Below are 17,191 nucleotides of genomic sequence, written 5' to 3' on the forward strand. Positions count from 1 at the left end.
TTGCAGAGTTTACATACATTTCTTGTGGGAATGTCTGTTATTACACAACTAATTAAGTGGCGTATCTAGTTTTTAGATAAAAGGTTGATTTGAGAGCCTAAAATTATACCATCCATACTATTTCTCTAGTGAAAATGTAATGAAACGTTTAAGAGCAGGCACTGAATGTAGTTGAATAGAATTTTTTTCTTTATTATCTAAGTGATAAAGGAGAGTGCAGTCCTGCAAATATTGAAAATATGTAAGACATTTGAGTAACCACAGGTAAAGAGGTTCCTTTAAAAGTTCTCTGAGGTTGGGGCGCCTGGGTGGCGCAGTCGGTTAAGCGTCCGACTTCAGCCAGGTCACGATCTCGCGGTCCGTGAGTTCGAGCCCCACGTCAGGCTCTAGGCTGATGGCTCAGAGCCTGGAGCCTGTTTCCGATTCTGTGGCTCCCTCTCTCTCTGCCCCTCCCCTGTTCATGCTCTGTCTCTCTCTGTCCCAAAAATAAATAAACGTTGAAAAAAAAAAAAAAAAAAAAAAGTTCTCTGAGGCTACTGTGGTGAATGCACTGAAACTGCATTGGGTGGTTTCCTGGTGGTCAGCCCAGGGAATCAGAGAAAAGAAACAGGCTGCATCTTTTTAGCTGAAACACCAGAAAGGAATTACGTAACTTCCGTGTGATTTCTGTGGAATATTAGTAAGTTGAAAAGGAAATCTAGTTAGTTTTTTTTTTTTTTTTTTAATGTGTAACTTCTAAATGTAAAAATTCACAGGTCCTTCCAACTAAAATGTCTTATGCTGCCAATTTGAAAAATGTAATGAACATGCAAAATCGACAAAAAAAAGAAGGGGAAGAACAGAATATGGTGCCAGAAGAAGCTGAAAGTTCAAAACCAGGGCCATCTGCTCATGATCTTGCTGCACAATTGAAAAGCAGTTTACTAGCAGAAATAGGACTGACTGAAAGTGAAGGGCCACCTCTTACGTCTTTCAGGTATTTGCTAAGTAGAGATAGTTCTTCTGTTGCATTACTTTATGGATACTATAATTCTTATAAGAATTTTTATTTAGGTATTTTAAAATTTCGTTTGTATGTAAATAATAGAATTAACCGTAATCTTATTTCTGTGTTTTCCTCGTTTATAATCAGATGTTTAAATATTAAATTTGAATTTTCTGGATTTTTTTGGTGACTTTAGTCATTGCTTGACATTCTGATTTTCTTTTACTGAGGATATTCTGACTGTGTTTTTTAATGTTCAGTACTGAGTTAAAGTATATGTCCATGTCAGATTGCCAATTATAGACTTGTTACCAGCAGCTCAGCAAAGGGGACCATGTGAATGACTAGAAAGAACTTTCTAGATTTGTGACTCTCTCAGTTGCTTGGGCTTCTTTGCCAGGTTCACAGTCAGTAATTACTTTGCAAGAGGTAGGTTCTTTGCTTTCCCAATAAAAATTCACTAGCATATACATACTGTGGCTCAGTATGGTTAATCACCTAATGATTTGTTGAGTTTCTGCTTTATGCTGTTTTTTGGTTATACTGTCAGATAATTAATTTTGCTTAGGAGGAGTTAAGTGAGTTTAGGAAGCTATATGCATTTTATATACACAGTTTAACAACCATAAAAAGCAAGGAAGAATTGTGGGCTGGGGTGGCCCAAGTTTTTCAGAGGCAATATGGCTTGTGCTAAGATGTGTAGAATGCGTAGAAGCAAATAGATTGAAGGAGAGAAGAATTAGAGGTAGGGAGACAAGTTAGAAAGAACACTGTTACTAGGTTCTGGCTAGTGGTAAAAGGGGGCTAAGTGTAGAATATTGCCTTTGGGGATGAGTTAGGAAATTATGGAAAGGAAGAGAAACTCATGAAGTACTTATTCACTCTGGAGGAACAGGGGAAAGAAAAAATTTGTTTCAAGTTTGTGCAGTAGGGAAATAGATGGTACTACTGAGAGAAATCAAGAGGCAGTGGCATTGAAGTGAGGAAGCCATGTTCAATTTTCCCGTGTTGAGTTGGAGTTACATGTCACGGACATGGGTATATTCAACCCATGGGCTGTTGTGGAAATTCTGGTCTGTTGTGGAAGTTTGAACTAGAGAGGGATCTGGGAATCCTCCAAATGTAGATGGACACTGGACTTTAGGGGAAGAGGTAAAATTGAAGATAAAAGGCAGCTGGGAGATGTATCCTTATGTAAAGGACAGAAGGAATAATGGAGTAAAAATGAGAAGTTCTGTGAAGAATGAGTAGTTATAAAAAGATTCTCTGTTAGAGAGGATGTGGACTGAAGTGCTATTAAGAGTTCAGAATATGAAAAAACCAACTAAATTACTGTCATTGACCAAAAACCAGGGGCTTCTTATAGTTGGCCAAATTACTTCTCCCCTCTTCTCTTAAACCTCTTGCAGGCCACAGTGTAGCTTCATGGGAATGGTTATTTCCCACGATATGCTGTTAGGACGCTGGCGCCTCTCTTTGGAACTATTCGGCAGGGTGTTCATGGAAGATGTTGGAGCAGAACCTGGATCAGTATGTGTTGTGAGCACTTTTAATTCTGTTCTGCCTGATAAGAACATACGTCAGAGAATAATTCTGTCATACATTTGTTTTTTTTTAAAGATCCTAACCGAATTGGGTGGTTTTGAGGTAAAAGAATCAAAATTCCGTAGAGAAATGGAAAAACTGAGAAACCAGCAGTCAAGAGATTTATCACTAGAGGTAAAGGTATTTAGATTTTCTAATACTATATATATAGTATGTCACTTATGAAGTTTGAAAACTGTTATAACAACCATGTTTCATGTTTAGGGATATATATGTTGTATAATTAAAAATTTAAATAAATGGTAATCACCAAATTTAGAGTAGTACAGTTGGTTTCCTAACATCTCATGATGATCAATGAATTTTTCAGCCTTTTTTTGTTGTTGTTGTTGTTTTTTAACATTTTTGATGTCCTTCATTCCATTAAGGTGATTATTTTCCACTGATGCTCCAGTGGTCTCTGGGTAGTGGGAGTCCTGAGTCTTTTTTGGCTCCTCAGTCCTTTTCACAGGACTCCAGTAATCTTTGATAACTTGCTTACTTTTTGGTATGTCTCATCTTGTGTATATCCTGTCACAGACCTTAGATCAGCCATTTCTTCAAGAAGCCCTGGTTCCTTTTGGTAGGAAAAAGGTACTTTGAGTTTATACTCTGGGCTGTAGGGTTGCTCACTACCTACTAGGTTGGTCGTTGTTTCTAGGTCTTTTCATTGCACAGAGCTAGGAAATTCTCCTTTTAAAAAAAATTATATCATAAGTACATACTGATATTTCCAGTTCAAATTCACGATTTAGGATCACGAGGTTGTTTTATTTCCACCTCTTAGTCTTTATCTCCTTTCTTCCAAACTGAATATTCAACTTCCCAACAACACTAATAAAAGTACTCATTTGCTTTTGTCCTACAGCATGTACATAGCAGTCTTGGAATCACAACATCAACACTACCACCCCAAAATAATTATCAAAAAGAGCTTAAGATTTGCAGGGTTTTGTTAGCATATCCAAGTAGAGATGTAGTCCAATTGCTTTGTTTTAAAGTCATTTGAAATAATTTTTCTTAGTGTGGTTTTGCTACTAATTTCCATACAACCAGGGTCTTTGTTTCATTTTGCTTTCAGTTTTTAGGGATTGCTTTCTCTTTTTTTTTGGTTTTGTTATTAATGTAAAATATCTACATAGTGCATGATCAGCTCTACTGAAGAAGATATATTTAGGGAAATCTAGTTTCCATTTCTGTCTCTTTCACCGTGTCCCTCCTCTGCCTTTCATGTTTTTGTTCTTTTGTTGTTGTTTTATTTTCCTCCCGCCTTAAAAAAAAAAAAAAAATACAATCGTGTATGTGTGTGTATATAATTCATCGCCCATCTCTGTCCTGTACTCCTGACTCTGAGTGTGCTACACATTTTACTGTATCTTGCATTTCCCAGTTAACAGTACATCCCAGAGGTAAAGCCATTGCTGTATAGAGCATTGTTCTGTCTTCCTTTTACAGCTGCTCATCTTTTGCTGTTACATATAGTAGTGTGATGAATAGCTTTAGGTGTGTTTTTCTTTTGGCAAGTGTGTCTTTGAAATTCTTAGGGGCACCTGGATGGCTCAAGTTGGTTAAGCGTCCGACTTCGGCTCAGGTCATGATCTCATGGTTCATGGGTTCAAATCCCGCATTGGGCTCTGTGCTGACAGCTCAGAGGCTGGAGTCTGCTTTAGATTCTGTGTCTTTCTTCTCTCTGCTCGTCCCCTGCTCTCGCTCGCTCGCTCTCTTTCTCTCTCTCAATAATAAGTAAAACAAAACAAAATTTAAACAGAAAAGAGATTCTTAGACATAGAACCTAGACGTGGGTTAAAGGGCATATGCATATATAATTTTGGCAAATACTGGAAAATACTTCTGCCTGATGGTTACATATTTTTGCACTTGCAACGTTAATACAAGAATGTGTGATTCTCTATAGTTCTGCCAGCAGTTTGTCAGAGTTTTAGATTTTTGCCCATCCAATATGTGCATCTTAGAGTAGTTTTAATTTGCTTTTTCTTATGAGCAAGTTAAACATTGTTTCATATATCTAAGAATATTACTTTTTCTGTGAACTGTTTGGTACATTTTGCCCATTTTCTATTAAGTTTTTCTCAATTTTTTTAGAAACACATCTTAGCAGTAATATGTATACTATTCATGAATACCTGTCTGTAATAGAAGGCACCAGTTGCTTTTCCCAGCTTGTCATTTTTCTTATACTTTGTGCTTTTTTGTCACCAAAGGAATATCCCATGTTTTCTAGTATTTGCTGTTTTTTTGTTGTTGTTGTTTTGTTTTTTTCAACGTTTATTTATTTTTGGGACAGAGAGAGACAGAGCATGAACGGGGGAGGGGCAGAGAGAGAGGGAGACACAGAATGGGAAACAGGCTCCAGGCTCTGAGCCATCAGCCGAGAGTCTGACGCAGGGCTCGAACTCACGGACCGCGAGATCGTGACCTGGCTGAAGTCGGACGCTTAACCGACTGCGCCACCCAGGCGCCCCTAGTATTTGCTGTTTTTTTACACGACGCATACTTTTGATTCACTTGGAATTGATCCTAGTATATTCCAAAATTGAACAGATTGCTGTTTTCCAATGAACTTACCTAGAAAATGTTAGAATTTAGGGGGGGCCTGGGTGGCTCAGTCGGTTAAGTGTCTGACTCTTGTTTTTAGCTCAGGTCATGATCTCACGGTTTCATGGGATCGAGCCCCAGGTTGGACTCTGTGCTGGCAAAGTGGAGCCTGCTTGGGATTCTCTCTCTTTTTCCTCTCTCTGTGCCCCCTCCTGCTTGTGCTCTCTCTCAAAATAAATAAATAAAACTTTGAAAAACAACAACAATGACAACAAAGAAAATGTTAGAATTGAGTTTAATTCCATTATCCTGATTTAATGCAGGACATTCCTGTATGCTTTAGAATGTTTCTTATGTGGAATGTATAAGCTTCTAAGAATCCACATTACTTTGTAGTTAAACTGTCAACAGGAAGCTAAAATTACATTTTCAGATTTTACATAGGAAAATTTCAAGGTGGTTTCTAACATTGAACTTTACTACTCTCTGGTGTTTTCATAGGTTGATCGTGATCGAGATCTTCTTATTCAGCAGACCATGAGGCAGCTTAACAATCACTTTGGTCGAAGATGTGCTACTACACCAATGGCTGTACACAGAGTAAAAGTCACATTTAAGGATGAACCAGGAGAGGGCAGTGGTGTAGCACGAAGTTTTTATACAGCCATTGCACAAGCTTTTTTGTCAAATGAAAAACTGCCAAATTTAGATTGTATCCAAAATGCCAACAAAGGCACTCATACGAGTAAGTACAGATAATAAACATCATAAAAATTATTTGGATAGACGGACTTGGTGAAGGGGATTAAGAGGAAAAAACATTCTTATTTGAGCAAAAACAATTACAGTCACAGTTAAATGTATTTATAGTGGGAGAACTTTACTGCACATTTCCATTTTTATACAATTATATTATAGATTAGTGATTTATTCTTATTTAAACTGTTCTAGTCAACAGCTTAGGACTTTGTTCTTTTACTGCCATATTTTCATAAATGTTTGTGATGGTACTTTTCTCCTCTCAATTGTTACATATTTTGAGGAGTGGGAAGTTGTAAGCTCTATGGTAACAGAAAAATTCAGTGAGCACATTACATTATTTCCATCACCCCTGTATATTTAATTAGTACAGATACTGAAAATCCTTTTCTCTAGAGCAGTGCTATTCAAAGGACAATGTGCAGAGTTGATACTGGTCCCCAACGAGACACAGAGCTTGCAACCAAATGTAGATTGGTTGACTGTGTTACCAACCTCACTGTATAATTTAACAAGACATTGTTTTTTTGGTAATAAGATTTTCTTTATTAATATCCTACTGTAAGCTCTACCTCTTTGAGGACCAGCACTTTGGGATTAGGATTCCTACCTAATTTTCAAATTAAAAAGATCTGTGAAAATGACAGATGCCTTAAGTAGGTATAATTGGGGATTCATATAAATAAGGGGCAGAAGATTGTCATTTCATAGGTGGATAATTCAGCGAGAGGGCATTACTAATAAGAAAATCCTGTATTTCACCTAGGCGTAGTGCTGTTGTATTGAGTTCTGAAAAATGCCACCATAGACTAGGCTCAATGAGCTCTAGGAAGGATTGAGGATGAAAAGATGGGGAGAGCCCTGCAGCCTTTCATCATTAGTTTTACCGTTTGACTTTCTATAGTCTTACAATAATGATATGTAAGATGGCAGCTAGGGGAAATTGTGAATGGCAGATGTGAATGAGGGAGCCTTGGGAAGTCATAACATTTCAGAAATCACTGTCTCCTGCACATTCTTTAGGAAACCATACTCTGGCTTATGGTTAAGGTTTTGAAAATAATAGTAGCTGATGTTTTGGGTGGCCTATATTTTGCTTAATGCCCAAAACTAAATAAATCTGACTCTAATCATATACGAAACTTCAGCATTATTTATGGTAAAGCTAACAGCCCCAGTTGCTATATATCATTTCACAACTGTGACATAATTCATTAAATACATACTGATCGAACATCTATTACGAGCCAAGTACATTCTATATAATTACCCCTAGCCTTCAAAACCATAGGGAGAATGAGTGGAAGGTACTAACAGATGTTAAGGGAGGTAATTTTCACCTGTCATGTTCTTAAGTTGGTCTCATGTCCTCACATTAACTTTGACAGTTAAAATAGTTTCATTTACATTTATCTAAACAAAGTATGTTTTATATTTTCTTTCAGGTTTAATGCAGAGATTAAGAAACAGAGGAGAGAGGGATCGGGAAAGGGAGAGAGAAAGGGAAATGAGGAGGAGTAGTGGCTTGCGAGCAGGTTCTCGGAGAGATCGAGATAGGTGAGATAATTTTGTTTCTTTTATTGAATACCACCTTAGGGAATGAAATTGGAGGTAGGCCTGGAATGAGAGGATCTCAGTTATGGACTATTTTTTAGAAAAAGTTTTAGTATTTGGGTATATGTATAGTAACTGTACTGTTATTAAAATATTCTGCTTTAAAAACCCAGGGGCAGTTGAAATTACATAATTATCATTCTTTCCTAAATTTGTCTTAAAATTTTAATTGTGGCAATTGTATTATATTTAAACCTTAATTTTTGTATTAGGGTGGGTGGCATTTAATTTGGACTAAAACTTCTAGGAATGAGTGGATTCTTGATAATCTGGTATTTTATGGTCCTACTCCCTTAGAATCAAATTGAACTATGTATTACAAATTTATAGATTTTTGAGTATTAATGTCTAGAAAACCTTTATTTCCCAACCATCATCTATTAAGCATTCTGCCATCTTGATAATTAGAGCTGCCTATATGCTTTGGTTTTCCATCTCTATTACTGGTTGTGCTGATATTATTTTGCAGACAAGGGAGATGAATTATAATAGCTTTGTTCTTCTTTCAGAGACTTTAGAAGACAGCTTTCCATTGACACTAGACCCTTCAGACCAGCTTCTGAAGGGAATCCTAGTGATGATCCTGATCCTCTGCCAGCACATCGTCAAGCACTTGGAGAGAGACTTTATCCCCGAGTGCAAGCAATGCAACCAGTATGTATGGTACATTTAGTCCCTCTTAACTGGCTGTGCCATTTTTGTTTTTGAAAGAGAGAGAGACAGTGTGAGCAGGGGAGGGGCAGCGAAAGGGAAGGAGACACAGAATCCAAAGCAGGCTCCAGGCTCTGAACTGTCAGCGCAGAGCCCGACATGGGGCTCAAACCCACAGACTGTGAGATCATGACCTGAGCCGAAGTCGGACACTTAACCGACTGAGCCACCTAGGCGCCCTCATTTTTGTTTTTGGATTAAAGTTGGTATTTTAAAAAGTTGTTAGCTACTGGCCATTCAAGTGGTTGAGGACTGTAGTAACAAAATGGAAGCTTAAGAGGGAAAGCTGCAAAATGTGCTGGAGGGTAGCTTGAGGTTTGTTTTTTCTACCTATGTTAAGTTGGCTTCTACCTGATAAGTTCCTTGTGTGCTAAAGAATTATCTGTGCATTCAATTTGTACCTTTATTTGTACAAATTGTTACCTTTTGAAGCAGACTTTTTAATCTGTTAACAAGTTGTAGCTAAAACATTGCAAATACTGTACTTTATTGCTGTTACCTGTTGCTAGGAGATTTTTATATTGAATGTCCTGTCAGGTTTCTTTCATATAATATGAAACATAAACTAGTGGCTTTTGTTTGTCTTTATACATAACATATTTCTTTCAGTAAATCCTTAGCCTTAAACATAGGCATCTTTCATCTCCCTCCTTTACTTCTTCCCTCCCTTTCTTTTCTTCTGCCCTACATGTAAGAAATGTTTCTGCCTCTCTGTAGTGAGAAAAAATGGAAATCAAGTATTTGTGTGTTTACTCATGGATATCAAAAATAAAGGCTTGTCATACAAATTTTAAACTAGCTTTAACAAGACTACCAAAGTTCTTTATAATTAAGCTCTCATTTAATAAAATACCTTACTGGTTTAGAAATGTTTTGTTTCCAGGTTTCTTAATTTTCTTTCTCCTTTTTTTTTTTGGGGGGGGGGGGGATAAAAGATTGTTGATTTAGACAAGAGGTTTCAGAGAGTAGGGGCAAGTAACATTTGCTCATTGTTTGCAGGCGTTTGCAAGTAAAATCACCGGCATGCTGTTGGAATTATCCCCAGCTCAGCTGCTTCTCCTTCTAGCAAGTGAAGATTCTCTGAGAGCAAGAGTGGATGAAGCCATGGAACTCATTATAGCACATGGACGGTAAAGTATATAATTGGGAAGGTATTTCAGTTTAAACATCAACTACTTTAAGATATGGTGGCACTACATCCTAAAAATAAAATTTATACTATAAATACATGACATTAAATGTTTTTTGAAGAGATGGCTTAAAATTCACGAGTGACAGTTAAGTTTCACATGTATTAGAAAGATAGAATTTTAGCGTGACTTATGCTCTAAAAATCTTTTATATACCTGAAATTTAGAAATTACTTGAAAGAAGTACATCCCAAATTCTCTACCAGAATACCCCTGATGGCAGAGGCCAGATACTTCAAGGAATTGGTGTGTAGTCCCTGAGTTCTTGCCATAAGCATGAAATTTCTTTTAGGACTTCTGATTTGTTTAAAAAATTCCTGTAAGTTTTTACTTTCTGTTGTGTAATATATTTCTTTTACTGTAAAACCTAAAATTATCTAACAGCTAAATAATTCTTTTCCCAGGGTGACATCAGGAAGATATGCCAAACTTATTCGGTGCCTTCTGTTCTGGGGCCACTCTGATATTCAGTTTGGCTTTGAAATGTTAATTATTATTTTTTTAATGTTTATTTTTATTTATTTATTTTTTCAATATATGAAAGTTATTGTCAAATTGGTTTCCATACAACACCCAGTGCTTATCCCAAAAGGTGCCCTCCTCAATACTCATCATTTTAATGTTTATTTTTGAGAGAGAGAGACAGATCGCAAGTGGGGGTGGGGGGTGGGCAAAGAGAAGGGGAGACACAGAATCTGAAGCAGGCTCCAGGCTGAGCTCTCAGCACAGAGCCCAATGCAGGGCTAAAACTCACAAACTATGAGATCATGACCTGAGCTGAAGTCAGACACTTAATAACCAACTGACCCACCCAGGCACCCCAAAGTGTTATTTTAGATGCAAATTTCTGTCTTTTCTTCCTAGTCATGATTTTACATGAGGAACTTGGATTGGATATAGTCCTAAGAAATGGATAAGTGGGTAGGCTAAGCACTGAAACTTAATAGCCACTTATCTGTTTCATAGCCTTTGAATGGTCGAAGCAAAAAGACCATTGCTAGAAGTTTATTTTCTTTACTGTTAATTATTTTTTTTCTTCTCTGGGCTTTTATGTGCTGTTTCTTCATTCCTTTTCCCAGTCTCTGGACGTAATCAACACCATGATAGAGCTCAGCCCATTATAGGAAAGGTTTTGAGGAATGTGCATTTTGATAAAAAGATGGTTATAAACGGGGGCTCCTGGGTGTGGCTGAGTTGGTTAGGCATCGGACTCGACTTTGGCGGAGCCTGCTTGGGATTCTCTCTCCCTCACTTTCTGTCCCTCCCTGGGTCATGTGTGTAGTCTGTAAATCAATAAATAAATTTTATAAAAATCTTTCTTAAACATACGTAAGGTTTGCATTATTAGTAGTATTTTCTACTGAATGCAAGTAAGAGACTTGCATTCAGTAGAAGACTTGAAGACTGCTTTTAGCTGGCTTTATAAAGTAAATAGTGAATTTATTAGTATTCTGGAATAATTAAATACACTAAGGAATTCAGTTCCCATTGTGATTGCTTTCTGAACATTTTCTGTTCTCTTACAATGCTCCCTGTGAGCCTAATCTTCAGTCCCCCTGTGAAGACTGCATTTATTTTGTCTTAAACCAGGTAGCCTTTATCTCATTATCTTGAATCACACATGTAAAATCTGTTTTTTTGTGTGTATATAATACTGACTTCTCTGCTCTTAAATATGCACTAAGACTAGTAAGTGCCCTAGGTATTTATTTCAAAACTTTAAATGTATTTATAAATTCTTATAAATTCAAATGCATGTTTCTCTACACTAAATTTTAGAAGTTTCAGTTATCTGGAATGTGAAAGGTTATTTTGTTTGTTTTTAGGGAAAATGGAGCTGATAGTATCCTGGATCTTGGATTATTAGACTCCTCAGAAAAGGTACAGGTAAGAGATATTTTGTACATGTGCTAATAATAAGCACTTGGAACTCTAATTTAGCACAGCCTGAATTAAGCTTGAATTTAGAGATGTCATGAATTTCTTAGGGCTTATTCCTTAAGGAAGAATTGAGTGCCAAAGATGCAGAGAAAATGAGACATGTGGAGGAGAGCAGTAAAGAGGCTTTTTTAGCACATGATGTATTTCATTCTTGAGCTACCTGAGAACTTCACTGCCACTCAAGGTGGAGCAAACCCAGTATAATCTTATCTCTTCCATTGACTACAACTAAAAACTGAACAAAATGCGAAAAGGAACTGCCTGAAGATTCTAAAAAGTAGACAGTAGCATACAGATTACAGAGGAAAGTCAAAACTTGAAAAACAGCTGGTATGGTATTGTTTCAGGCACGAGAGTAAGCTGATCCCCTTTTACTCCCACCATAGTTGGAAGATAGAAAAGGCTCTGAGAACTAAACTGTGGTATGAAACCCCTGTCCAAGTCCCAGACTATTACAGATGGTGCTGGGCAGACCCAAACAGTATGATAAAAGGCTGTGAAAATTTGTTACTGGAATCATTGCACATAGATGTGACATTTCAGTCTGAATCTAACCAGGTTGATTGCCTCCTAAAACCGCAAAATATCACCATTCTCCCTATCATTTTAACAAGACTCAGAGTTTCACAACATAATATTTAAAAGGCCCGGGGGGCGTTCCAAAATACAAAGAGCCAGGAAAGACCAACCAGTTTTCCTGGGAAAAGACCCAGTAGATACCAACTTCAAGATGAACTACTTGTGTTGGAATTACCACAGATTTTATCTCATACTCTATGAGATAAACACTAATGAACTGAAAGAGGTTCAAGCAGAGAAATAGAAACTTTAAAAGAGAACCAAAGGAAAAGTTTAGAATTAAAAGTATCTGAAAGAAAAAAATTCGCCAGATAGGTCATTAGCAGAATGAAGATGATAGGAAATTGTCAACTTGTAGATAGAAATTATCTACTCTGAAGAACAGAGAGAAGATTCTGAACAAAAGAACAATTTTTTGGATCTGTGGGACCATATCAAAAGATCAAACATCCAAGTCATTAGAGTATCCAGAAGAAGAGATATTCCTGTAGCAACAGGAAAATATGTGAAGAAATAGTAACTGAAAACTTACCAAATGTGGTACATGACATAGATTTATAGATTCAAGGTACTCAGTGAACCGTAAATAGGATAAAGTGAAAGAAAACTATATATTATCATCGAACTACTGTAAAACTAAGCAAAGAACAGTGCCTTATGTATAGAGAAACTGATTTGAAAGACCATGGATTTCTCATCAGAACTGGTATAGGCCAGAAGACAGTGGTTCATCATCCTCAGAGTGCTTTAAGAATTGTCGATCCAGGGGCACCTGGGTAGCTCAGTCGGTTAAACATCTGACTTCAGCTCAGGTCACGATCTCACAGTTGTGGGTTCAAGCCCCATGTCAGGGTCTGTGCTGACAGCTTAGAGCTTGGAACCTGCTTCAGATTCTGTGTCTCCCTCTCCCTCTGCCCCTCCCTTGCTCTCTCTCTCAAAAATAAACAAACAAAGCGTTGTCAATCCAGGGGCACCTGGGTGGCTCAGTCAGTTAAGCATCGAACTCTTGGTTTTGGCTCAGGTCATGATCTCATGGTTCATGAGATCAAGCCCCACATTAGGCTCTGTGTTGACAGTGCAGAGCCTGCTTGGGATTCCTTCTCTCTCCCTCCTCCTCCCCTGCTTACAGTCTGTCTCTCAAGAAGTTAATCCAGAATTCTATATCCAGCACAAATATCTTTGAGGAATTAAGGGGAAAGAAGCTACCATTTTCATTAGTGATTTTTTTAAATGGACAGAGAAGGATTTAACAGGCCTGAGCTTCCTGTACCACAGTTCTGAAAGGATGAATTTAAAAGTTTATTTACAGGGGTGCCTGGGTGGGTCAGTAGGGCATCCAACTGGATTTCAATTCGGGTCATGATCTCAGAGTTCAGTTTGTGAGATCGAGCCCCTCGTGGGCTATGCACTGATAGCATGGAGCCTGCTTGGGATTCTCTCTCCCTCTCTCTGGGCCCCTCCCCCATGTGCACGCACTCTCTCTCAAAATAAACTTTAAAAAAAAGTTTATTTACATTTAAATGTTGCTTTACCTGCCTGACTTCACTTTCAATGACTTTAGAAATGACTTTAGTCATTTCAATGACTAGTTTATATGTTTTGTTTTAAAAATCAGTTTGGGGACTTAATCTCTGATATTCTATTCTTAGGAAAACCGAAAGCGTCATGGTTCTAGTCGAAGTGTTGTAGATATGGATTTAGACGATACAGATGATGGTGACGATAATGCCCCTTTGTTTTACCAACCTGGAAAAAGAGGATTTTATACTCCACGGCCTGGCAAAAACACAGAAGCAAGGTTGAATTGTTTCAGAAACATTGGCAGGTAAAATAATCCTAATCTTACATTTGAATTTTAAAAAATTTCAGTTCAAGACTTTTCTAAAACCGTTTTTAAAATGTGTATATGCTCTATTTCATACTGATTAGAAATGAGGCTGTAGAAAATTTCTCAAAATACTGTATATATATTATGTATGTATGTGTGGGGTTATATATGTTCTAGAATTATTTTCAAATTTAAATATATTTCCCTGTTTTTATTTTTAGGATTCTTGGACTATGTCTGTTACAGAATGAACTATGTCCTATTACATTGAATAGACATGTAATTAAAGTGTTGCTTGGTAGGAAAGTAAGTGATTTTAATGAACCTAACTGCTTTTACAATTGCAAAATTTTCCTTTTATAGCCATTATAAGTCATTTTCAAACCTTTAATGACATGGGAAAAAAAATCTTAATACATGGAGGAGATAGCATAGCAGAGTGGGTGACACAGGTGGGTTTGACAGTGTCTGACAGACCTGGATCTTGTTGCAGACAAATCCCCTGACACCTATCGCAGATTTTCCCATTTAGAAAATGGTAAAACTATATAGTGCCTGGTAAGTGCTCAATAGATTTTAACGATTATTATTTGTTCAAACAGGTGGTAGTGGAAGTAGTAGTAGTATTTTATTGAAAAGAGCATTGTTGGCTTCAAAAATCTATGTAAGATGTACAGGAGGGAGGGGGACAAAAGAATGTTAAGAAAATCCAGCATAGCATGCTTGATCTTTATCTCTGGGTGATAGAATTAGCTTAATTTCCTTATATGCTTTGATAGTTTGCCTGCCTGCACATTCTTTTTATACTGGGAGAAGGGGAAAAAACCACATCCTTTAAAATTAATGTATAATACCAACTATGCAGCTTTTGGTTTAAAATGTAACTGCCAGTGTTTTAAAGGTATTATAAAGAAATTACTCGACACAAAACAATGAAATATTTTAGTCTTTTCCAGCAATGTATATCGCACATCTGATACAAGTTAACACTGTTAAAGCTATAGTCAATTTTTTTTTAATCGCATTCACTGATGAATAGTTTTCTATTAATACAGCATATCATATGTATGTGGGTGTATATATATGTATATATATACATATATATATACATATATATATATACATATATATATATATATGTGTATATATATATATATATATATATATTAACTCTGACCCTGTTGAATTCTTAAAATATTCCAGCTAAATGTTCTTGTCCAAAGAAGAACTAGGTTTAAAGCTCAGCAACAGCTCAGAAATGTTGATATGTGGATTCTTTAACGAGGTTTATGGAAAAGATCATGGAATCAAATAGACTCCAGTATAACCCAATGATATGACTGTCAACAAGTTATTGAATTCCTTTGAGCATCAGATTCATCATCTAGAATTAATAATCTATTTTATTATAATCAAGACTAAATAGGATATATATTAAGGACCAGCTGCTTAGTATAATCATTGTTTAATAATTAATGCAGGATTTTTGCAAATTATTTTGTAACTTAAACTCCTCCATTACTGGCTTTTTTTTTTTTTTTTTTTTTTTTTTCAAAATATATGTTACATTTTTTATACCTTGAAAATTAAATATGTTATCAGAGCCAAAGATTAAAATTTTATCTTTTTAAATCAGTTTTAATATACTTAGTGGAATATTATTCTTTATACCTTCAAATTAGATAAAATTGTAGTGAAGATGTTTTATAATTGAGTTCCATATGATTACTTCCTTAGGTCAATTGGCATGATTTTGCTTTTTTTGACCCTGTGATGTATGAGAGTTTACGGCAACTTATCCTCGCTTCTCAGAGTTCAGATGCTGATGCTGTTTTCTCTGCAATGGATTTGGCATTTGCAATTGACTTGTGTAAAGAAGAGGGTGGAGGACAGGTAAAGCAAATATGTAACTTTCTGATTCTGGCAAGAGAATTTGGTTAGTCTGTTGTGCTTATTTTATACAGAAACAGTTTGGATGGGGACATAGAGCGAGACACACACACACAAACATGCAGAGAAAAGACACACTAGACTGACAGGCATAGAGAGAAGGATGGAGGGTTAATGAGACAGACTGAAAGGTCGTTTTTAGTGCTTATTTAGGCCTAAATTCTTGCATCCCTTAGATATTGGTCAGCAATTTGTGTTTAGATTTTAGAATTTTAGGGAATTATTTTATGAACTGTAGACTTACTACTGCTTTGACCAAATTGCTTTTAAATGGCAGTGCTAAATTATTACAGGTTGAACTTATTCCTAATGGTGTAAATATACCAGTCACTCCTCAGAATGTGTATGAATATGTGCGGAAATATGCAGAACACAGAATGTTGGTAGTTGCAGAACAGCCATTACATGTGAGTATTTTCTCAAAAGTGTTATTTGATCTGATGAGGCTATTTGTGTCTTCATGTGGTAAACTATTTCAGAGTGTATTCAGCTTGCCTATAAAAGGTTAAAATTTTTAAACCAAATTAATTTATGTACAGTGTAAGTTACACCTGAATCCAGACCAAGCATTCACCTTCTGTTGGGTAAAACTACTTGGATAAACTATATGATCATCAAAGTCAATTTGGTGAGTAAAAGTTCAGAAAGGATTCTTGTGGAACTGAAATGACTACTGTTTTGGGGTCCTACCACCACCCATACTTGAAGGCGACTGACTAGAAGGACTCCAGGGCAGTAGTACTGATAGTTATGGTTTATTGTAGCAAAAGGACTCCCGGCAAGGGAAAAAGTACATCAAACCAAATCTGGAGGAATCTAGGTGCAGGCTTCCAAAGTTCTCTCTCTGGGGCCGTGGGTTGTCAAAAAGAATATACTTCTTTCCTCCAACAGTGAATTAGAAACACATGGACAGTGTTTGTGTTTAGAGAAGCCTGCTTAAGAGTCACAGCTCAGGTTTTATATTAGAGGCCAGTCCTGTAAGCATTTTCTGCCTATGCAGCTAGCCCTGATTACTGAAATTTAGACTGTTAGAGGCATGTGTTCATCATAAGTCACATTGTCTGCACAAATAGTTTAGGTAAGCTGGCACAGCAGGGTTCATTGCTCCAGGCATTCAGAGCAGCCTTATCAGTAATGTAGGGGGAACATTCCAAAAACCAAGTTTTCACATGCCAGCCAAGGACCATCCCCCTCCAGGAGAGCCTTCTAAAGAGCAACATCAGGCCTGCTGTATTTGTCAAGTGTTCTGATCTCTGTGCTGGGAATAATTGTGCAGGCTCTGAAGTCCTACTGTCAGGATTCAAATCATGGCTGCAACACTCTTTAGCTGTTATATGACACTAGCAAACTACTTAAGTATTTTGTGCCTTGGTTCCCTCTTCTGCAAAATGAGGATAGAATTAAATGGATTAATAATACATGTGAGGTGCTTAAGAACAGTTCATGGCACATTGTAATTTCTCAGCCTCTAGATTTTGAGTTTGTGTTCTTTTG

General features: G+C 36.8%; 1 protein-coding gene across 12 annotated transcripts in view; it reads left to right on the forward strand.

Moving 5' to 3' along the window:
- UBR5 (ubiquitin protein ligase E3 component n-recognin 5) overlaps positions 1–17,191 on the forward strand; it is a 139,150-nt gene that overhangs the window by 115,913 nt on the left and 6,046 nt on the right. For 5 of the 12 annotated variants that reach the window (XM_045454013.1, XM_045454016.1, XM_045454015.1 and 2 more), the window contains exons 45-55: positions 756–976; positions 2,395–2,704; positions 5,627–5,870; positions 7,330–7,441; positions 8,008–8,152; positions 9,209–9,339; positions 11,226–11,286; positions 13,569–13,744; positions 13,969–14,053; positions 15,485–15,640; positions 15,991–16,104. In XM_045454013.1, coding sequence (XP_045309969.1) covers positions 756–976; positions 2,395–2,704; positions 5,627–5,870; positions 7,330–7,441; positions 8,008–8,152; positions 9,209–9,339; positions 11,226–11,286; positions 13,569–13,744; positions 13,969–14,053; positions 15,485–15,640; positions 15,991–16,104 — 1,755 coding nt within the window. Of the gene's footprint in view, positions 1–755; positions 977–2,394; positions 2,711–5,626; positions 5,871–7,329; positions 7,442–8,007; positions 8,153–9,208; positions 9,340–11,225; positions 11,287–13,568; positions 13,745–13,968; positions 14,054–15,484; positions 15,641–15,990; positions 16,105–17,191 lie in introns of those variants that run through there. The other 7 variants (XM_045454019.1, XM_045454022.1, XM_045454020.1 and 4 more) reach the window with 5 other exon arrangements.

Source organism: Leopardus geoffroyi, chromosome C3 (assembly GCF_018350155.1).
Source record: "Leopardus geoffroyi isolate Oge1 chromosome C3, O.geoffroyi_Oge1_pat1.0, whole genome shotgun sequence".
Lineage (NCBI taxonomy): Eukaryota > Metazoa > Chordata > Mammalia > Carnivora > Felidae > Leopardus > Leopardus geoffroyi.